The sequence below is a fragment of the Dryobates pubescens genome, unplaced genomic scaffold (assembly GCF_014839835.1).
Source record: "Dryobates pubescens isolate bDryPub1 unplaced genomic scaffold, bDryPub1.pri scaffold_66_arrow_ctg1, whole genome shotgun sequence".
Lineage (NCBI taxonomy): Eukaryota > Metazoa > Chordata > Aves > Piciformes > Picidae > Dryobates > Dryobates pubescens.
The window spans coordinates 79,545-101,937 of NW_026530786.1; the positions used below are offsets into that span (position 1 = coordinate 79,545).

General features: G+C 62.2%; 1 protein-coding gene across 1 annotated transcript; it reads right to left on the reverse strand.

Annotated features, from left to right (window-relative positions):
* Window positions 1–1,906: 1,906 nt before the first annotated feature.
* MEX3A (mex-3 RNA binding family member A) lies at window positions 1,907–15,162 on the reverse strand. The gene is made up of 3 exons (XM_054179489.1): window positions 14,887–15,162; window positions 14,603–14,799; window positions 1,907–3,062 (listed from the first exon to the last, which is right to left on the reverse strand). Exons 1-3 carry the CDS (start codon window positions 15,153–15,155, stop codon window positions 1,918–1,920), a joined length of 1,611 nt encoding a protein of 536 aa, XP_054035464.1. The 5' UTR covers window positions 15,156–15,162; the 3' UTR covers window positions 1,907–1,917.
* Between the last annotated feature and the right edge of the window lie 7,231 nt (window positions 15,163–22,393).

The following is a 22,393-nucleotide window of genomic DNA, read 5'->3' on the forward strand; positions in this document are numbered from 1 at the left end:
AGTTCTTTCAGCTGCTGCTTTGTCTTTAAATCTTTGAGGTAATAGAGTTGTGCCCTCGTCCCAACAGGTTCCCAGAGGTTGATGGTTTCTATTTTTATTGGGTTTTTGTGGGTTTTTTCCCCAGTTTTGTTCTTTTTTCTTTTTCCTCAGTCCCCAGCATCCCTTTTCCTTTTTTCCTGCTTGTTCCTTTCTCAGCTCCCACTTGGGTTGGCATCCCCGGGGGGGTGAAGCTCCCACTTGGGTAGACACCCCTAGGGGGTGGTGGTGGAGCCCCTTACTTGGTTGGTATCCCTGGGTGGTGGTGGTGGAGCTCCCCACTTGGGTGGACATCCATGGTGGTGGTGGGGGGTGTGGAGCCCCCACTTGGGTTGGTATCCCTGGGGGTGCTGGAGCTCCCATTTGGGTGGACATCCATGGGGGGTGGTGATGGTAGAGCCCACACTTGGGTTGGCATCCCTGGGTGGTGGAGCTCCCACTTGGGTAGACACCCCTGGGGGGTGGTGGTGGAGCCCTTACTTGGTTGGTATCCCTGGGTGGTGCTGGAGCTCCCATTTGGGTGAACATCCTGGGTGGTGGAGCCCCCACTTGGGTGGAGCTCCATGGGGGGTGGTTGTGGAGCCCTTACTTGGTTGGTATCCCTGGGTGGTGGTGGTGGTGGAGCCCTTATTTGGGTTGGCATCCCTGGGTGGTGCTGGAGCTCCCACTTGGGTGGACATCCATGGAGGGTGCTGGAGCTCCCACTTGAGTGGACATCCATGGAGGGTGCTGGAGCTCCCACTTGGGTGGACATCCATGGAGGGTGCTGGAGCTCCCACTTGGGTGGACATCCATGGAGGGTGCTGGAGCTCCCACTTGAGTGGACATCCCTGGGGGGGTGAAGTCCTTACTTGGGTTGGTATCCCTGGGGGGTGGTGATGGTGGAGCCCTTACTCAGGTTGACATCCATGGGGAGTCATGGTGGAGCTCCCCCTTGGGCTGGCATCCCTGGGGGGTGGTGATGGTGCTGGTGATACTTGGGCTGGTGGACAAAGAGGAGCTGAGCAGAGCCTTCAAACCAAGGTGAGGCTTGAAGATAAGTCAGAGAAGCCCAAAGCCAAGCAGGGTCCTCCCCACAGCCCTGCTGCCTGCCCCTCTGGCTCGGCTTTGGTGGCTTCCAGGGCAGGTCCCAAGTTCACCACATGGGGAGAAAAGAAAAAGCAAACCCAAAAAGGAGTGACCTGAAGCAAACCTTCAGAGGATTTGGCTCCAAAAGTAACCAGAAGAAGACCTTTTCCAGGCTGGAGCACAGGTTGCCCTCCACCATTTCTGGCTTTTGTTCTTCTTTTTGGTTTTTTTCCTTTCCCCCCTTTTATTATTTCACTTTTTTTTTCCCCTTCCCCTCCTTTTGTTGGAGTTTTTTTTTGTGTCTGTGTCCTCTTATTTTTTTTTGCCTTTTCCAATGTTTTTGTCAAAAATAAGATTGCTCCTAAAATAATTTCTTCAGGTTTGTTTGTTTGTTTGTTTGTTTGCTTTGTGGTTTGGTTCTTTTCCCCTCCCCCTCCCTCCCTTCCCCTCCCCCCACCTTTCCTCCTTTCTTTTTCCTTTCCCTTCCATTAATTTATCCTCTTGCCCATTCCTTTTGTTTCCTTCAGCTCTCCTCCTCCTCCTCCTCATTATTATTACTATTAACCATGACTATAATTAATTATTATCATCAGCATCATTATTCCTTCCTCCAAACCCCCCTATACCACCTCCACCACCCCCAAGCACACGGCCCCCAAAACTCTTTCCCTTCTTTTCCTCCCCCACCCCCGACCCCCACAAACCCTCTCCCTCCCCTCTCCCCCCTCCTCCTTCCCTTCCCTTCCCACCACCTCCACCTCCCCCACCCCCCCCCCCTCCCCCAACAAAAAAAATCCCTACTCTTGGGTCTCTTTAGGAAAATATTCTAATGGCCTGAGTGGCTGCAGCGTGGCACACAGGGCACTCGGGATCAGTCCTCTCGCAGATCCTGACGGCGCACTCCATGCAGAAGAGGTTGTGGCCGCAGGGCACCAGCGCCGCCGTCACCTCGCTCTCGAAGCACACCATGCACTCCCGGCTGCTGCCGCTGGAGACGGACGTCCGGGCGGCTCCGCTGCTCCCCAGCTTGCTAAAACCTTGGAGGGCGTCCCCCTGGGACCTCCTGGGAAGACCGCCGAGGTTGGGCTCTTGGATGGAGGACGAAGGGGAACGATGCGAGTTGGGGTGGAGGGCGCCGGCGCTGCCGGACCGCTGCTGCTTGGAGAAGAGCACCGAGACCGGGTTGGCGTTTTCCTGCCCTGCCCACATGGGGGCGCCAGACTCCGGCACGCCGTAGTACAGATCCTGCTTGCTGACGCCGCCGCCGCCGCCGCCGCCGCCGCCGCCGCCGCCGTAGTTGGGGAAGAGGTAACCGTAATTGAAGTCGTTTTGGTCGTTCAGCCGCGGGGTCTCGTAGACAGGATCCACCGAGCAGTCCCCGATGCAGCCCAGGCTGTTCTGGCGGAAGGTGGAGAGGGGCTTGCAGCCCGGCGCCGGCGTGTGGACCCTCCACGCCTCCGAGTAGCGATTCTCCATGCCGGAGTCGGGGCTGCTGGCCAGGAAGTCATTTTCGTTGTTGTACTCCAGGATCTTCCCCGTCCTGACCGCGATGTGGGTCTCGATCTCCTCCCTGGCCCTCTCCACGTTGCCCGGCGCTCCGGTGATCTCGAAGACGGGGTCCCGGTCCCGGCTGGGGGTGATGATGTAAGTGTTGGTCTGCTGCTGGATCCTCTTGATGGTCGCCCCCTTGGGTCCCACCACCAAGCCCACCACGCGGTAGGGCACCCGCACCCGGATGGTGACTTGGCCGGGCAGGGTGGGGGCGCTGCCGAAGGCGGTGCCGGCCTTGTTGCGGGAGGCTCTGATCATGGAGAAGTGCTCGGCGGCGGAGATGATCTCCCGCCGAGCCATGGCCACGTCCTCCCGCCGCCCGGTGACCATGAACACCGGCTCCTCGCCCCGCACCGGCGTCTTGATGTAGGTGTTGGTCTTGGCGCGCAGGGCTTTGATCTTGCAGCCTTTAAGGGGGGGGTGGGGGAGGGGATGACAGGAGGGGGGAAAAAAAGGGCAGGGAGGTTAGAGGCTACCCTGATGCCTGCCCTTGCCCCGCGGGTGCCAGGCGCGGCCGATGCCCTTGCGCCGCTGGCCTGGGCACCTAAAAGGAGGGGAAGGTCCCTATCCTGTCAGCCCTGGCAGGAGAAATGCCAGGGGAGGGTATGCCCCTCGGTGTGCCCAGAGAGGTCCTCCCTCAGCAGCTCCCCTCAGGTGGGGGCCACCATGGACCCCCCGACCTCACCGTGGACTCCTCGACCTTACCATGGACCCCCCGACCTCACCATGGACTCCCTAACCTCACCATGGCCCCCCCCGACCTCACCATGGGCTCACAGAGCCCCAGAATGGTAGGGGATAGAAGAGCCCTCTGGAGACCCTGGAATCATCAAGCAGATCAAGTTGGTAGAGAGCTTTAGGGTCGTGGAGCCCAAGCCTTAACCCAGCCCTGCCCAGGGGCACCCCCAAACCATGGCCCTCAGCACCAGGGCCTGAAAACCCCTCCAGGGATGGAAGCTCCACCACCTCCCTGGGCAGCCTGAACCGGTCCCTGACCACTCTTGCAGGGCTGAGATTGTTCCTCATGGCCAACCTGAACCTCCCCCTGGGACAACCTGAGGCCATTTCCTCTCCTTCTCTCACCTGTGACTAGGAAGAAGATCCCAACCCCCACCTCACTGCAGCCTCCTCTCAGGGAGCTGCAGAGACCCAGGAGGTCTCCCCTCAGCCTCCTCTTCTCCAGCCTCACCACCCCCAGCTCCTCCTCCCCCTGCCCTCTTCCTCCAGACCCTTCCTCAGCCTCGCTGCCCTTCTCTGTCCCCTCCCCAGCCTCTCAAGGTCCTTCCCGGGGTCGGGAGCCCAGCTGCAGTGCTGTGCTGCTAAGGACACTTTGGGATCATCAGGAATTGCTTTGGAAACTCCACGAAGGAGACTTCCCGGTGCGAGGCACAAAGCAGCTGCGGAGCAGAGCTGCACCAAGTGAAGGCTGAGCCCAAGCAGGGTGGGGACAAGGGAACCACTTCTAGCCCTCCTCCTGCCCCAGGGCAGGATCTGCCTCTTCCTGCCCCCGTCCCTGGGCAGATATTTCCCTGCCCCACTCACCCCAGGGATGGAGATTCCATCGCGGGAAGGTGAACCCACCATTTGCCCTGAGGGCATCGACCAGGGGCTGCCAGCAGCAAGCAGCCACCCTGGGAAGGACTCCTCTGCAGTCCTCCCAGCCTGGAGGAGCTTCAGGGCCCTGTGTCCTGCCTCCCAGGACTGCACACTTTGCTCTCGTTCGCTAAAGGCCCTCAGGAGGACCTCGAAAAGACCTCAGGTGGGCGTTAGTCAGGGCCGGGCTTGCTTTCTTCTAAGCCATGGGACAATGACCCTGGGCGGGGGAGGGGAGAAGGATCTGAGGCCCAGGAGACAATCAAGGAGGCGACTCAGAAGGGTCAGGGGAGCAGAGTGGTGACAAAGGACAGGGAGCTCCACGCTGGGGCCAGATGGAAGGCACACGGTGGGCAAGGAAGGAATCCACAGGAACGAGGGCAAACCTGAGCCAGTTACAGCAGCTGCCGGCTGGGAGGGGATGGGAATGGGAGGGGAGGGGACTGCTGGGATCCCTCCGAGGGAGGAGGAGGAGGAGGGGGAAGGATTAGGGGTGTGGAGGAGATGAAAAGACCCCCCCCACCCCCACTACTGAAATGGCAAAAAGGGAGATGGGCAAGGAGAGAGCATGGCGAGAGGGGGAGGGAGGATCCAGGAACGGACAAAAGGACGCGTGGTGCAGTCATGGTGTGAGAAGGAGGGGGAGGGGGAGGAGGGGGAAGGGAGGGAGGGTCTCCTGGCAGGCCTGCAGACAGGAAAGCCAGCTTTGCAGAGATGGACAGATGGGGGATCCTGTGCTTAAAAAACTGGGAGAGAAATAACCCCCACAGGAAATGAGAGCAAGCCCAAGCCCCAGCAGCAGCAGCAGCAGGAGGGTCCAGAGGCCCAGCTGATCTCTTTGAGCAGCTCTAAACTGGTGCCCAGACAGCAGCAGTGGAAATCCCAGACAGCTCCCAACCCAACTTCCAACAGCCACTGCCAAGCAGCTCAAACCAGGCTGAGTTCCCCAACCACTGCTCCCAAGCCCACCTCAACCCCAGCCCTGAGCTGGGACTGAGCTGCTCCTAGCAGCTCACTGAGGGCTCCCACCAGCTGACTGAGGGCCCCCAGCCACACCAGGAGGAGCATCCTTGTCCCACTTGCTTCTCCCCAAGGGATTTTGTCCTCGAGGTTGGGATGTTTTTCCCCTCACAGAATGAGTTTGGGTTGGAAGGGACCTCAAAGGTCAACCAGTCCCAACCCCCCACCGTGGGCAGGGACAATTTCCCCCCCAGCCCAGGTTTGCTCAAGGTCTCCTCCAGCCCTGGCCTTGGAGCACCTCCAGGGGAGGAGGCCTGAAAGGTTTTCTCTGCACCTGGGCTGGGCAAGGCTCCATTTTTCCTGGGTGGGTGATGAGGAGAGAACTTCTTAGCACTGAGGGCCTGCAGAAACTCCAGCAGAACACAGAACTTTGTCCTGTGCTGCTCTAACTCTTGCAGGCAGCCTGCAGACAGCAGCTAATTGATCCCTGGCAGCCCTCCTGCCACTGAGGTTTCTCTATCAGACAGAGAACTAAGCCCTTCCTTGCTGGGTTTCTATTAGAGGGAGAATTATGTTTTTTCTATTAAGAGGGAGAATTAAGCCCTTCCTTGTTGTCTTTCCACCTCCTACCTCCCAGTAGCTCACTTTTGGGCCCCTAACACCCATCCCAAAGCTTCCACACAAAGGTCTGTGGGATACTTCCCTCCCCACCTCCCTCCCCACTGCCGATGGACTCCAAGGGAGTCCAACTCGCCCCCGGTTCACATCCTGGGGGGCTGTGGAGCCTCCAGCACCCAGCACCAGTTTGCCAACTGGGATTACAAATGAAGAAATCAATCAAGTCTAGACATTGCCAAGGTGGGGAGGGGGAGATTTGGCTCCACAGCCACATTCTCCTGCACCAAGGGTTCAACCAATCCATCGCAGCTAATGGAGGAGGGCTGGAGGGACGGGGTGGGGAATCAATCACAGAATGGTTTGGGGTTGGAAGAGACCTTAAAGACCATCCAGTCCCAACCCCTCTGCTGTGGGCAGGGTCATCTTCCACCAGACCAAGGCTGTTCAAAGCCTCATCCAGCCTGGTCTTGATGGCTTCCATGCAGGAGGCATCTACAGCTTCTCTAAGCTGCCTGTGCCAGTGCCTCACCACCCTCACAGGGCAGCCAGGGGTGGAGGATGCATCTGAGCCAACCCAGCCCAAATCTTCTCTCACTGAAGAGTGCCTTCAATGCAAGGTGATTCCATGGGACCTCAGCCTGGTCCACACCCAGGCTCCCTTGCACTGCTCTGGCAGAGGCTGGAGGAGGGGCACAGGGTGGCTGTGCCAGCTGCACCGTGCATGGTGGCAGTGCCAGCAGGAGGATGGCACTGTGGGCAATGCCTCTGGAGTAGCTCCATGGCCTGTTCCATTCTGGTGTAAACCCAGCCTTAAAGCCCCACAAAACCCTTCTCCAGAAGGTCAGATCCCACACAGCCTGCTGCAGCCTGAGGGGTCTGAACTGGCACCAACTGGCAAACACCTCCAGCAGTTGCTGTTGGAGGCCCAGGTCCAGCCCTGAGGTGGGTTGGGGATTTGATTTTGTGCCTTCCAAAAACCCACCCCAGAAACCACTCCAGCTCCTTCTGCTCCTGCTTTGCATCAGCCACCGAATTATATCTCCAGAGACAAAAGATTTTTCAGGCCTCTTCTCATTCCTCCTGAGGCACGTTTATGCTCTGCTGGTTGAAGTGACACCTGGAAGTACCCCACTTAGACCGTTTGCACCTTGCTGGGGTGGTAGGAAAGAGCCTGAAGGGTAAATTAGGTCCTTTTTGTGTGTGGTTGGTTGGTGGGTTTGTTTGTCTTTCTGTTCCAAGTCATCAAATTAAAGAGGGACCATAAACCAAACCAACCCTCGGCTCCTCTCTCTGCTTAAGGTGGGGCACTCTCCTCCCATTAGGAGATGAAAGCCACGCTTAAAAGAGAGGAGCACACAAAGAACACCGCAAAACAAACCCTCCCGAATATCCGGGGCGGGGGGGAAGGTGTTAAGGTTTTGCTGCATTAAAACCCAAACAACCCCAAAAGCTGATGAAAGCCGTGGCAAAACACCTCCCCCACAAGCGCGGACAAAAAAGGAGCCTCCAGCCGCCCGCTAAAAACCCTTTGCCTTCAGGTTTTTATTGTCCCGGTGATGCAAGTTGTGCTTGCAAGGGGGAGGACACCAAAAAGTTGGCACCGCCGCGACCGAGACACCCCCGAGCCAAGGCAAGGTTGCAGCCGCCCCCTCCAAGTGCGGCAGCGCTGAGCTCTTGCAGCTGGCACTGGAAGTTGGTTGGAAAAGATGTTCCCCTCCCCGCCCCCCAAAAGGGGCAACAAGCACCTGAAAGGCAACAAACCGACGGGAAAGGCAACAAAAAGCACCTGAAAGGCAACAAACCAGCAGAAAGGGCAACAAACCAGCAGAAAAGGCAACAAAAAGCACCTGGAAGGCAACAAACCAGCAGAAAGGGCAACAAAAAGCACCTGGAAGGCAACAAACCAGCAGAAAAGGCAACAAAAAGCACCTGGAAGGCAACAAACCAGCAGAAAGGGCAACAAACCAGCAGAAAAGGCAACAAAAAGCACCTGGAAGGCAACAAACCAGCAGAAAAGGCAACAAAAAGCACCTAAAAGGCAACAAACCAGCAGAAAGGGCAACAAAAAGCACCTGGAAGGCAACAAACCAGCAGAAAGGGCAACAAAAAGCACCTGGAAGGCAACAAACCAGCAGAAAGGGCAACAAAAAGCACCTGGAAGGCAACAAACCAGCAGAAAGGGCAACAAAAAGCACCTGGAAGGCAACACAAAGACCCAAAAGGCAACAAAAAGCACCCAAAAGGCAAAAGATAACCCCTCCAAAAAGGCAAACACACCACCCCAGAAAGAGCAAAACACCAAAAAGAGAGAGCAAAGTAGCAAATAAAAGGGCAAAAGGAGCAAAAAAAAAAGGGGGGGGGAGCAAAGTAGCCCCAAAAAGGCAAAACACCGACAAGAAAGGGCAAAATGCCCCCAAAAGAGGCAAAAAACACTAAAAAAAAAGGGCAAGCCACTAAAAAAGACCAAAGAGAAACCCACAAAAAAAGGGCAAAGCACCAAAAATTCGGCTGAACACCGGGGGAAAAGAGGAAAAAAAAGGCAAAACACCAAAAAGGCCAAAAAGATCCCCAAAATTCCAAGCCCCGCGCCCCAAAGTGCAACCTCAGCTGCCCCCCGAGCAATCATCCATTGGCAGAAAGTTGGCACCCGGAGCTGTCAGCACCCCCACCACCCCTCCCTCCCGGCCGTGCCCCCGGCCCAGCCACCGCGGCTCCGGCCGCCCCGGGGTGGGTGGTGCCCGCGGGGCCCTCCGCATGGCAGCGCGGCCCCGGCGTGCGGCACCAATCCGGCGCGGCGGGCGCGCAAGCGGGAGCCGGCCGATGCGGGCGGAGCGGGGAGAAAGGAGCGGGGCAGAGGCGAGGCAGGAGGCTGGGGCTGGCGAAGACAAAGGCAAGGAGCAGGGGCGGGGTGGGGGGGAAGGTGGCCCCCACCCGACGGCCACCGCCGAGGCTCTTCCCCACTGCCCTAGATTCCGGCCGGCTGCGGCGAGGTTCACTCGGTCAGAGCGGCGGCGGCGGCGGCCAGCAGCGAGCCGGAGCCGCTGCGCGCAGCCTGCGCTGTGTCTTCCCTAGAAAAATTCCCTTTGTCTCCTCTCTCCCTCTCCTTCTCTCTCTCTCTCTCCCCCTCTCCCTTCTCCTCTCTCCCAGACCCATTTTTTCCCTCCCCTCCCACCACCTCCACTCCAAACCCCACGAAGTCCGAGCCCGTGCCGCACTTTTTTTTGTGTCTTCCCCTCGCTGTAATTCCAGGAGGAGGATTCGCGAACGATTCGGACGCCAACTGCCATTTCTTCCCTCCCTCCTTCCCTCCCTTTCCTCCTTTCCCGGCCCATCTCCCGCTGCCAGGAGCGAGCAGAAGGAGGGTTTAGGGTTTTCTGGCCCCACCAGAGGCGGGAGGCTTCTGCTCCCCCATGGTTTAGACGAAGCGAGCAGACCCCCAGGATCTGACCCCCCTCCTCCCCCCGCAGCCTCGCCGCTCGCAGGCTGCTGTGCATCCATCCACCTCCACATGGTGGGTGGGGGAGCTGCAATCTCCAGACTTCCTCAATGAAAAAGGCTCCCTCGGACTATTTTTAAACGCTGGAAGCGTTGGAGCACGTTTGGAGCTACACAAAGAGCCCCAAATCACCTGGGGGCTCCGGGAGGGAACGGGGCGGGGGGGGGGGACACGCACACTCTTGTTATTTAACTTCACCTTGACCAAGAAAGAGCAATTTCTGTGAAGCTCCTCACTGCCATCACCTCCTTGCTGCCGTTATGAGGCTGGGAGGTGCTTCATCGAAGGGTGTCTCTGGGTCCAGGTGCCAATGGGTGGCTCCCAGGGACCAGCAGAGCAACAAAACCACTCCCAGGGATGGTCCTGGCTGGCAGCAGGCAGCCAGCACAGCCCTGGGGAAGCTGAGCTGACCCCTAACAGCCTTCTCCTCACACCTCCAATACACCAAGCACACAAAGGACCACTGAGCACGGCCCCCTCAGCTCCAGCCTGAAATGTTCCCCGCTTGGGGAGCCCAGCAGCCTCCTCCCTGGCTCCACTGTCGGCAGCCCCACAGCTGGGCACCAGGAGCACGCTGAAGGCTGGCACAGAAGTGACCTCTCCATCAGGCTGATCTCCAGCTGCTTCTAGGGAAGATCCTGGACAGCTCAGCACTGAGGATTTCTGCTCCTGCCTTAAACTCCACAGCCAAAGCAGGACACCTCCAGCCACTCTTCCCCACACCCTTGGGTTGGAAGGACTTCCTCCTCTGGTGCCCCACCAGCTGCCCACAGACCACCTGCAAACCACTTCGGGGCTTTCGTCCCTGCGCCCTTGGCAAGCGGAGCGGCGCAGCTCCGAGAGCTGGCACCGAGAGCTGGCAGGTGAAAGAGAGCAGCCACCAAGCACCCCAGCACACCAGGCAGGCCCCAGAACCAGGGAGCACCGTGCCAGGGCACCTGCCACGAAGTGCAGCCACCCAAGCTCAGCCTGGTCAGAGTTCACCCCAAGGGAAGCAAGGAAGGAGCCGAGATGCAGGCAGAGACACCGCTGCTCCTCGCCCCAGCAGCAAGAGGAGGCGCCTGTGGAGGTCATGGCTCCACTTCTAGCCAGGGAAGGGAAGTCCTTGCCAAGCATGGCCAGGGACAGAGTGGGAGAGGTCATAAACGTCAGTCAGAAGCATCTTCATCCCACATCCTTCCCTCTCCTGGCGCTTCCAAAGCTCTCCTTGGCACACCCCTCCAGCTACCCAACTCTCTGCCACGGCTCCTCGGCGGGAGGGGTGGGGAGGGAGGGCATCAGGCTGGAGAAGCAGCTCCCAGCACCTCTCCAACCAATCCCCAACGGAGGTCTCCTGTTTACAGCAGCCCACAGCCTCACCCCTGAGCAAGTCCCCCTGCCCCATCTGGCCAGCGGGCACCGGAGGAGCACCGCTGGAAGCCAGCGCAGAGAGCGGCACCGGCGCCAACTCCGGCGCCGCTTGCAGCAGGCGATTGGCTCCGCCGGGGCACGTTACCAGCTCCCGGGGAAAACAGGGAGCTGCCAGGCACAGGTTTGAGCTCCTGCAGCATCTCCTCCTTGCAAGCAGAGCCACCTCTCCTCCACCACGGTTTAAAAAAAGCCTCAGCTCAAATCCCGACCCGGGGGTGGGGGGAGGGGGAGGAGGAGAGGGGCAGCTCAGGAACCTTAGGGATGCTCCCCCGGGGGGGTGGCCTCCGGTGGCAGGTGGAAACACACACACAACCCCCCCGGGCAAAAGCAGGCACACGGTCAAAAAGGGGACCCCTGTGGCCAGATCCAGGCCTCCTCCCCACAGGGAGGTGTCAGGGAAGGTTGACTTGGAACGGTGAGGTTTTCATCTTAAAATAACACGAAGGAACAGCCTCTGGCCCCCCTCAGACACCAACTTCAAGGAAGAGCTCAACCCTTGCTGCCACTTCGAGCCCTGGGATCGGTTTTCATTCACTGCCACTTTTGCCTCTCTCTCTCTCTCTCTCTCTCTCTCTCTCTCTTCTTTCTCTCTTCCAAGATCTTCAGCACCCCTCAGAAAAACCACCAGCCCCACGGGCAGGATCACCCCGGGGGGGGGGGGCGACTGACAGCAGCAGGGTCACCCGGGAGGTGCCAGCCTGCAGTTACTGCCTTCCCTCGGGGAGTCCTGCAGAGCAGCGCAGGATTTGCCCTCCCCTCCGCCTCAAACCCTCAACCCAGGGCAGCCTGCACCCAGCTCCACCTGAGAGCAGCCCCTCAAACCCTCACCTTCCCCACTCCCCCTCCCCCCCCCCCCAAAAAAAACAAACAACCCCCTGGAGATATTCCTCGAGGAATAAAGGAGCGTGGGCCACGATCCCTGCTGGAGGCAGAGCGCGCTGAGGTCTGCGAGGGGGGCTCTTGCCGAAGCAATTTTGCTTCCCAGCCGCACAGGATCTGGCCCAGCCGCCTCTGAGCAAGGGGCCCAGCCCCTCCACCGGCTGCCCCAGCACGGATGGACCCCTGCTGCCACCGGGGCCACCTGGCCAGGCTCCAGCCCGTTGCCACCCTCCCGGTTTTCCCAGCACCACGGCACGCAGTAAAAATGGTGGCAAAAGAATCCAGGTCCCCACATCCCTTCTCCATCCCTCCGGCCACGCCGCTGCGGGCGGAAGGCAGGGGCACACCCCGCCCCCCATCCCCGGGAGTTTGGGGCAGAGGGGAGACGGCAAAAAAAAGAGACCCCAGGCCGAGCACCTCCTGCACCGACCAGCGTTTCCCCTCGCTTCTGCCTGCCGAATCCTTTCTCTTTTCCAACTTTACGGAACAAAGGGGGCCTGATTCTCCCCCGGCCTCCCACCCGCCGGCGCAGGGCTGCCGCTGCAAAGCCTCCGCCGGTTCCGGGCCGCGCTCCGCTCATGGCGGTGGAGAAAAGCATCAAGGGGGTATGGTGGGGATCAGGCCCGCTGGCATCTCCTCGGCCATACCTTCCCCACCCCCCCCCTCAGCCCTTCCCCAACTCCCCAGCGCTGGAATCACCATCCCAGAGCGTGGGGAGGGGATGGGGGGGAGGAAGGCAAGCAGGAGGCGTTCCCTCCGCCGCAGACACCCCGAGGTTTTTTTGGGGGGGGGTAGGGGACACACACACAGCAGCCCACCGTGCCCCTGCCCGCTCGCCGTGCCAGCATGACCAGCTCCTGGCTTCACTGGTGGGAGCAGAGCTGTGCCACCAGAGGCCCCATTGTTCCCAGAACAGGCTCCAGCCGAGGGATGGCACAGCCATTAGCCAGCCCCCAATCCCTCATCCCCCTCCCCTCCTCACACCGTGCCCACCACAGCCTCCGGGCGCATCCCTTGTCGGGCAGCACCGAGGTGCCAGCTGGCCCAAGCCCCTCCGGCTCGGGCCGTCCCGATTCCCGATCCAAGAGGAAAGCATCTGGATGCGTGGAGCCGCAGTCTCTGCCCCTCGCACTTGCAGAGCATCAAGTTACTTGCTCGGAGAAAGAGGGGGGGGGCGGGAAAAGAAACCACCCCCAGGACCCCCCCTCAGCCTCACCACCATTAGGATGATTTTTTTCCCCTCCCCTCTCCCCCCCCGCCTCTCTTTAAGCAACACAAAACTTCCTGGCGATGCCAGAGAAGAGCTTGGTGGAGCTTCCCACCCTCCTTCCTCCCCCCCAAGCACCTCACCCCCACACCCACGAGCGTGGGGGTGGGCAAGGGGTGACTTAAGAGTGGGTGTGGTGTGTGTGTGTGTGTGTATATATATATATAATTTCTTTTTAAGCCCTCCCTCCATCCCACCTCGCTCCCAACAGAGCCATAAGGAGAACAAAAGCATCCCTGTGGTGGCAGCGTGGCTGGCGGCTGGGGACATGTGGGACAGTTGGGTGCCCACCCTTGGGTGCCCACTCTAGGGGTGGCTGCTCGGAGGCATTCGTTCCAGGGATGCTCACTACCCCTCCCCCCCCCCCGCCCTCCCTCCCAGGCTGCCCACCCTGAGGATGACCGCTCCGAGGTGCCTGCTCCAGGGGTGCACATCCCAAGGGTACCTGCTCTGAGGTGCCCGGTCCAGAGCGACCACTCCAAGGGTGCCCACTCCAGCAGGGGGTGACCACTCTGGGGGTTGTGTGTGTCCTGGGGGTGACTGCTCCTAAGTGCCTGCTCCAGAGATGATCACCCTAGGGGTACCCTCTCTGGGGTGCCCACTCTGCGGGTCACTTCTCCGAGGTGCCTATGCCAGGGGTGCCCGCTCCAGGCGTGACCACTCTGGGGGGAGGGGGGTGGTGTGCCTGCTCCGGGGTACCCGCTCGAGGGGTGCCTATTGAGGGGGATGTCTGCTCGAGGGGGTGCCAGCTCGAGGGGGTGCCCGCTCCGGGGGGGGGGGGGCGTGGGGGGTGCCCACCCCGGGGCGGGGGGTGCCCGCTCGCCAGTCACACGCTTGCAGAAGGAGTTGAAGTTGCATTCAGCGGGAGCTGGCAGCGGGGCTGTGCCCGGCAGCATGCCCGGCCCCGCTCCAACCACACCCCCTCGGCTCCGCCGAACCCAACAAAGAGGATTTTTTTTTCCCCTACCGGCCGGGGCTCGGGGAACCGGGGCCGGGCTGAGCCCTCGGCCAGCTCCGCTCCCTCCCTTCTTGCCCCCTCAGCTTCATTTGCCCTTTTGATTTTTCGGTTCGTTTAAGGGACCGGCGCCGTTCGCGGGCACAACCGGAGGGAAGCACACGGGCTCGGCGGCTCCGGTGCGGACAAACCGGACGAACCCACGCAGGCATTCCGATAGATTTCCCGCACGCACCGAACAACAACAACAACAACAAAAAAACCCCCTCCACCGTCACCCCCCCCCCATAAAAAATCCCGACCGATTCCTCCTCTTTCCCCCTTGCTCCGGGAGTCCCGGAGAGGGAGCGGGGCTGTCCCCTCCGCTTTGTCCCCGGTAGGGCTGAGCCGGCCGGTGCCCCGAACAATGGCAGGAGGGGAGGGAGCGGCGAGGGGCGAGCCGCGGGGGGAAGTTGTTGGGGCGGTCCCAGCCCTCCTGGCCCCGGGGATGCGGCGGGAGCCGGCGGAGGCGATGGTGGAGCGTGGGGGGGAGGAGGGGGTGCAAGTTTCCCCAGGAAGGGACCCGGACGGACGGCGGGAGGAAGGAAACGAGGACCGAAAAGCGGCGGGTCGGATTGAGGGGGGGAGGGAAAGGGGGGGGATGGAGGGGTGGGGTAGGGGAGCGGTGGCTGAGCGGGGACCGGCGCCCCGGTGGGGGACGGCGGATAGGGGGGGGGGGGGGGGACCGGGGGCCGGGGCGGGGGGCGGCCCCCCCCCTCCCGGTGCTCACCTTGCCGTCCCACGATCTCGGCCACGTGCTCGGAGCTGGGCACCGGGACGCACTCGGTGGTGTTGGAGCTGCTCTTCAGCCTCAGCTCGGCCTCTTTGTACAGAGCGCACAACTTCGGTTCCGCCGCTCCGCCGCCGGGGACCGCCGAACCTTTCGGGGCCGGTGGAGGTGGTGGAGGCGGCGGCGGTTGCTGCTGCTGCTGCTGCTGCTGCTGCTGCTGCTGCTGTTGCTGCTGCTGCTGTTGCTGTTGCTGCTGCTGCTGCTGCTGCTGCGGCGGCGGCGGCGGTGGCGGCGGCGGCGGCGGGGGCTGCTGCGGCGGCGGCGGCGGCGGGTTATTGTTGTTGTTGTTGCTGTCCTCCACCAGCACCACGGCGGAGGAGGAGGAGGAGGAGGAAGGCTCGCCTAGCCCCAGCAGGCAGAGCTGGTCCAGGGCGAGCTGCAGCGCCCGGTCATCCTCCAGCAGCGCTCTGTCTTTGCCGCTCCCACCGAAACAGCCTAAATCGCCGAAACCCCCGTTCCTTTCCATTATCCCTGGTACTACCAGGCTAGGCATGGCTAACAAAGACTTGAGAGGGGGTTGGGTGGTGGTGGTTGGTTGGGGAGGGGGGTGGGGGGGTTAGGAGTAAAAGCAGGGGGGGGGGTGGGGTGGGGGGGGTGTGAGAGCGAGAGAGGAGGGGAGTTGGGGAAAGAAGAGGGGGGTGGGGGGGGACACAAAGAGCTCGGGAGGGAGAAGGGAAAAAAAAAAAGAGAGAGAGAGAGAGAGAGTAAAAAAAAAAAAAAAAAGCAAAGGGGGAAAAAAAAAAAAAAAGAACGGAGAAAAAAAAAAAAAAAAAAAGGCAGAGGGAGAGAAACAGAGAGAGAAAAGGACCCTCCGCCCACCTCCCCTCCGCCTGGCCAAGCCCCTTTCTCTCTGTAACCCGAGAGCTCCCTCGCCCAGGCACTTCCAGCCCGCCCGGGGTCCCCCCGCAGCCGCCGCCGCCGCCGCGGCCGCCGCCTCCGCCCCCGGCTCGCAGCCGCCGGAGGGGTGTGCGGGGGGCGGCGGGGCGCGGAGCCCCGCGGGGGGAAAACTCTTTTGTTTGAAGGCGGCTGGGCGCAGCGGGAGCCTGCCCCGGCCCGCGGCCTGCTGGGGGATGTAGTCCCCGGTGAACGGCACGCAGGCACACACACACACACCCGACGCGCACACCCCCCACCCCCCCCGCCACCCCGACACACACGCGCACACCCCCTCCCCACCGGTTACCGGCGGCCGAGGGAGGGAGAGGAAGGGGGGAGTCAGTGGGAAGGGGTGCGGGGGGATGTGGAGGGACACTGAGCAGGGACGGGAGGAGAGTGGGGGGACACTGGGCAGGGATGGAAGGGCAATGTGGGGGGACAGAAAGGGGATGGGGGGACACTGGGCATGGATGGAGGGGGATGTGGGGGGACAGGAAGGGGAGTGGGGGGACACTGGGTAGGAACAGAAGGGGAGTGGGGGGACACTGGGCAGGGATGGAGGGGGATGTGGGGGGACAGGAAGGGGATGGGGGGACACTGGGCAGGGATGGAGAAGGATGTGGGGGGACAGGAAGGGGAGTGGGGAGACACTGGGCATGGATGGAGGGGGATGTGGGGGGACAGAAAAGGGAGTGGGGGGACACTGGGCAGGGATGGAGGGGGATGTGGGGGGACAGGAAAGGGGATGGGGGGACACTGGGCAGGGATGGAGGGGGATGTGGGGGGACAGAAAAGGGAGTGGGGGGACACTGGGCAGGGATGGAGGGGGATGTGGGGGGACAGGAAGGGGAGTGGGGAGACACTGGGCAGGGATGGAGGGGGATGTGGGGGGACAGAAAAGGGAGTGGGGGGACACTGGGCAGGGATGGAGGGGGATGTGGGGGGACAGGAAAGGGGATGGGGGGACACTGGGCAGGGATGGAGGGGGATGTGGAGGGACAGGAAAGGGAGTGGGGAGACACTGGGCAGGGATGGAGGGGGATGTGGGGGGACAGAAAAGGGAGTGGGGGGACACTGGGTAGGAACAGAAGGGGAGTGGGGGGACACTGGGCATGGATGGAGGGGGATGTGGGGGGACAGGAAGGGGAGTGGGGAGACACTGGGCAGGGATGGAGGGGGATGTGGGGGGACAGGAAGGGGAGTGGGGGGACATTGGTCAGGGATGAAGGGGGATGTGGGGGGACAGGAAGCGGAATGGGGGGACACTGGGCAGGGATGGAGGGGGATGTGGGGGGACATTGGGCAGGGATGGAGGGGGATGTGGGGGGACAGGAAGGGGAGTGGGGGGACACTGGGCAGGGATGGAGGGGGATGTGGGGGGACAGGAAGGGGAGTGGGGGGACACTGGGCAGGGATGGAGGGGGGGCTGTGTCACAGGTGGAGAGGGATACAAGGGGGACCCAGTGTGATAGGGGTGAGGGGGGCACCCACCATGCCAAGGCTGGGGAGGCTGTGTGGGGACCCAATTGAGCCGTGGGTGAAGTGGGGTGCAGGGGTGCTGGGGTTCACTGTGTCATGGGGGGGACAGGGGGGAGTGTGCAGGGGGCCCCCACCATGCCGAGGGGGAGAGGGGCTGTGGGTGGGAGGTGCTGTGATTTGGGGGGGTGAGACTGGAGCAGGTGGGTGCAGGAGGCCCTGTGGGCGCCCGCTGTGCCATGGGTGGAGAGGGCACCCACTGGGCAAAGCTGGAGGGGGCTGAGAGGGGAAGGGGCTGTATGGGGGACCCACTGTGCCAAGGGTGAAAGGGGTGCTGGGGTGACTTAGCTGTGACACAGCTGGTGGGGGACGTGAGGGGAGCAGAGTGGAAGGGGACACGAGGGGACCCACCGTGCCCCGGGTGGACGTGGGCTGCATGGGGCCCCACCAGGCATTGGGGTCTGCGTGGGGCCCTGCCGTGTGCACCCCGGGATGGAGGGGAGGGGGTCACAGTGAAGTGGGGGCTGCAGGGGACCCGTCAATGCTTCAAGGAGGGCCTGCGTGGGGACCTGCCACTGCCCACTCGTGAAGGGTGCTGTGGAGAAGTCAAGGGCTGGAAGCCTAAAGATCCACTGGTCCAGGGGGGGCCCTGGGGAGAAGCAGCGGCTGGGCAGGGCCACCTCAGGCTGCTGTGGGCTCCGGTGGCACCAGGGGGGGGGTGGGGGGGAACGGTCCTGAAGGGATAAGCCCACCCCCCACGGCCAGGCAGCTCGCTGGCTTCATCCTCATGCAAAGGGCGGGGGGGGACGGAGGAGCACAGCCTTCGAAGAGCTGCTGGGGACCCCCCGCACACGGAGAAAGCCCCCAGCTAACCCCCCCAAGGGTCTGAGCGCCGAGCCCACAGCTCTGGGAATCCTGGAAAGAGGGAAGAACGAGGACCCCTCCCCTCCTCCCCCATCCCCCCCGAGCACCCCAAGGGCCTTCTGGTGGCTTCGGGCGCAGGCACAGCGATGCTCGGTGGGGCTCGGCTTCTCTACCCCTGGCTCCCTGCCCCGGCGAAGCCCACCCTGCGACCCGGGGGGGGGGGTGGGGGGTGGGTTGGAGAGCCCTGGGACAGCCTCGCTGCCTCGCCTTGGCTTTTCTCATTGAAATGAGGAGCGATCAGCTCTGGGGAGGAGGGGTGGCGGTGGTGGAGGGGAGGGGAGGCAGGGAGGGGGGGATGAATTGAAAATAGCTTCCCAGCTTCCCCGCCAGCGAGGCTGGGCCATGTGTGTGCGACTGCGAGGTTCTCCCCTCGTCCCCTTTCTTCCCTTTGAATCAAACCAGATGTCTCTCCCCTCCGTCGCTTTCCTCTCTCCCATGAAACGCGATTGCCTGCGCTCGCACTGGGGGTGGGGGGGGGGAAAGAGAGAGGGAGAGACAATGCCGGGGGCCGTGCGAGGCTCCCACCGAGCCCCCCCCATCGAGCCGCAGCCCTGGCAAGAAGCGACGGGGCCGGAGCGAAGCTGGGAGGGGGGTGGTGGGAGGGGGGGGGATGGTGGCACCGACGCCTCGGTCACCCAGGCAGGAATTTTCTTACCCCTTTTACACCTCCGCCCCCCCTACCACCACCACCACCACCACCTCCTCACCCTCCACCCCCTTTTCTCCCTCCTCCTTGCATTCGCTGCGATTTCCTCTGCCGGAGCCTTGCAGCCAGGTTTCTCCTCTCTCTCTCTCTCTTTTTCTCTTCTCCCGCTTCCCCCCACCCCTCCTCCCCTCCCCTCCCCTCCCTCCTCTTCCTCTTTCTGGGTCTCCAAGCAGAAGATCTCAGCTTGCAGATGAACTAAGCAGATGGGGCACCCGGCACAAGGAAATGTCTCATCCACTGACTCAGACGGTAAGGTGTTGCTGCAGCTTTCCCTTGCGAGGCTGCCCAAGCACTTCGGGGACGGGAATTTGGCTTTCCCCCCCCCACCCTCTCCCCCACCTTTTTTCCCCCCCTGTTGGCCGTCCAGGGTTTCCCCTCCCTCCCTTCCCCCCCATCCCAAATCCTTTAGCACAAAGTCCTCCTTAAGGAGATGCTGGGACAGGGGTGGTGGTCGCTGTTCCCTTCTGCTGCGGGAGGTGGGGAGGAGCTGCGGTGGGAGTTGGAGTTTGGAGGGGTTTTGGGGGGGGGGTTTGGGGGGCGGTTGGGTTTGTTGAGAGGGGTTTCTTTTGGGGGGGGGGGGGGGGATGGGGGTGTTGTGTTGTGAGGGATCAAATGAAAAAGGAGAAAGCGGAGCCGGGAGCAGAAGGACCTCACCGCGGGCTGCTGCGTCTCACAGGGGGAGGGGTTGGGTTCTTTGTGATCCCTTCCGACCCCCCCAACACCATTCCGCGATCCCACGGCTGGCGGAGAAGCGTGGTGGGGATGAGCCTGGCTCGGTTCTGCTCCGCACGCCGAGGGGCCGGGGGAAGGTCTGGCGGCTGCGGGGTTGGGTTCCTTCGGTCCAGGAGGTGTCGGAGGGGTGGGCAGGGGGCGGAAGCATCGCACCTGGGGGTGGAGGTGGGGAGGGGGGGGGGAGGTGGGGTTGGGGTGGGGGTGGTTCGCCACGGCCAGGCTCAGCCCCGCGTGTCACATGGAGCTGGCAGGGGACAGGATTGTGTCTTGTTTACTCCACGTGGCTGCTCCGCTACTCGCTGCTGGCTCCTCCTGCACACACCCTGCCGGCTCCGGCCGTGGGCAAGGGTGGGAGGCAGCTGTGTCGCAGCCGTGTCACAGACACGCGTGTCACAGCCGGGTGCGTGCAGCACGCCAGCGGGGACAGCGATCTGCAAGGGGAGACTCTCTGCTCTGCACCAGGAGAGGTCATCTCGGGGGGGCTGGGGTCAGTGCTGCAGCAGGACAGGGCAGCGGGAGGGAGCTGGGAAGGAGAAGGAGCTGGCAGTGCCTGGGGTGGGCAAGAAGGTGCCCAGGAGGCAGCAAGGTGCCCAGGAGGCAGCAAGGTGCCCCCCAGGGGCAAGGAGGCCCTCAAGGGGCCGCTGGGGGCAGGCAGTGTGGGCAGCAGGGCAAGGGAGGCTCTGCTGCCCCTCTGCTCTCTGACCTCCTGAGGGCAGCTCTGGAGGGCTGGGGCCAGGGCTGGGCTCCCCCTCCCCACTTGCAGAGGGCCTGGGGGCTGCTGGGGAGGGTCCAGGGGTGGCTGGGAAGGTGCTGAGGGGACCTGGAGCAAAGAGCTGCCTGAGGCTGAGAGCCTGGAGGAGAGCAGCCCCAGAGAGGAGCTGAAGGCTGGAGGGGGCAAGAGGCTGGGGCTGGCATCTGCCCAGTGGTGCCCAGGGAGAGGCCAAGGGGCACAGAGTGGAGGTCAGGAGGAGAAAGTTGTTTGGGGGTGAGGCTGCTGGAGGCCTGGAGCAGGCTGAGCCCAGAGAGGTTGTGGAGAGCTTCCAACCCCCCCTGGGCACTGTGCCCCCTGGGCAAGCTGCTGGGGAGAGCCCTGCTGGAGTGGAGGGGGGAGGGGTGGTGCAGGAGATGCTCTCCAGAGGTCACTTCCCACCCCTCATCACCACATCTCTGCAGCTCTGAAACCCCTCCAGGGATGGGGAATCAGCCACCTCCATGGGCAGCCTGGGCCAGGCTTGGAGAACCCTCCCAGTGGAGAAATTTCTTCTGCTGTCCAACCTAAACCTGTCCTGAGGACACCTGAGGCCATTTTTCCCCCCCTCTGATACCTCCTCTGTCGATTACCACATCACTTTTGGGACACCCTTTGGCTTGCAACCTCCATCTGAAGCCCCAGTCCTGGAGCTTTCAGGAGGGGGAAAGAGGACAGGGAAAGGAGTCCCTGCAGGGCTCCAGCTGCAGGCTGTCAGCCAGCACAGGGCACCCCCAGGAACCCCAAAACCAACCCCAAAGTTTGCCTGGCTCCAGGGGAATCACCACTGGGAGTGGGTCCTTTGCTTTTGCCTTCTCCTGAGGCTTCCAGGTTTCACTCCAGTTACATCAGCTCCCATTTCTGCCCAGCCAGAAGGTCTGGAAGCTCTCTGGGAAGCCTGAAGATTCCTCCTCATGCATCTCCTCATGACTCAGGGCTGGTAGGGAAGCTTTGGGAGCTGGCAGCATGGGCAGTGACTAATCCTGATGGGTCCCTGATAGCAGCCCTGCCTCCCTGCACACAATGCTTTTTGGGGGTGTAGCTGGCTTCCAAGCCAGGCTTTGATCCTCCTCCTGCTGATAGCAGCTGCTCAGGGCTGACCTTACCTCCCTGTCTGGCATGGTTGCCCTCTGGGGAAGCTGAATTTTGAGGGCAATTCAGGCTCTAAGTGGCTGCCAGGTGGCTGGGATGGAGGTGGGGAGCTGGAAGAGCTCAGGGGAGCTTGGTGCTGCCAGGAGCTTCCACCTTTGGAGCTCCCTGGACCTGGGGGGGGGTTCATTTGGGGGTTCCAGGTAGGGTTTGAGTCGTGAGACATGAAGGTGAGGAAGGGGCTGGGGAACAGGGCTGGGGAGGAGCAGCTGAGGGAGCTCTGGGGGGCTTCAGCCTGGAGAAATGAAGGTGAGGAAGGGGCTGGGGAACAGGGCTGGGGAGGAGCAGCTGAGGGAGCTCTGGGGGGGCTTCAGCCTGAAGAGATGAAGGTGAGGAAGGGGCTGGGGAACAGGGCTGGGGAGGAGCAGCTGAGGGAGCTCTGGGGGGCTTCAGCCTGGAGAAGTGAAGGTGAGGAAGGGGCTGGGGAACAGGGCTGGGGAGGAGCAGCTGAGGGAGCTCTGGGGGGCTTCAGCCTGGAGAAATGAAGGTGAGGAAGGGGCTGGGGAGGAGCAGCTGAGGGAGCTCTGGGGGGGCTTCAGCCTGGGGAAGAGGATGCTGAGGGGAGACCTCACTGCTCTCCACAGCTCCCTGACAAGAGGTTGGAGCCACGGGGTGGGAGGGAGGAGTTGGGCTCTTGTGCCAAGGAATAAGGCACAGGACAAGAGGAGATTGCCTCAGTTGCCCCAGGGGAGGTTCAGCTTGGCCATGAGCAACAATTTCTGCCCCTTGAGGCTTGGCCAGGCCTGGCCCAGGCTTGCCCAGGGCAGTGGTGGAGTCTCCAGCCCTGGAGGGGTTCCCCAGCCCTGGAGCTGTGGTGCTGAGGGTCATGGTGTGGTGGTGCCCTGGGGCAAGGCTTGGCCTCAAGTGCCAGAAAGGTCTTCTCCAAGCCAAACACTTCCAGGATTCTGTCCTCAGAAGATCCTAAAGACTCCAGAGCTGGAGTGGGGGCTGGGGGGGGGATCCCTCTCAGCCTGCAGGCAGGAGGGATTTGGAGCTCACCTCTCCTCCAGCAGCTCCAGGGCTTGGCCACTTCCTGCAGCACCTCCAGGCTCAGAAATTCATCTGTGGCAATGGGGGGGGGGGGGGGGGGGGGGGGGGGGAGGTGTGTGTGTGGGGGGGG

Coding starts and splice junctions, on each gene's coding strand:
- MEX3A (XM_054179489.1), bottom strand. CDS start 15,155: ATGCCTAGCCTGGTAGTACCAGGGATAATGGAAAGGAACGGGGGTTTC. Junction 14,800..14,886: donor CCGCCGCCGCCGCCGCCACC/GCCGCCGCCGCC, acceptor GCAGCAGCAGCA/GCAGCAGCAACCGCCGCCGC. Junction 3,063..14,602: donor CGAGATCGTGGGACGGCAAG/GTGAGCACCGGG, acceptor CCCCCCTTAAAG/GCTGCAAGATCAAAGCCCTG.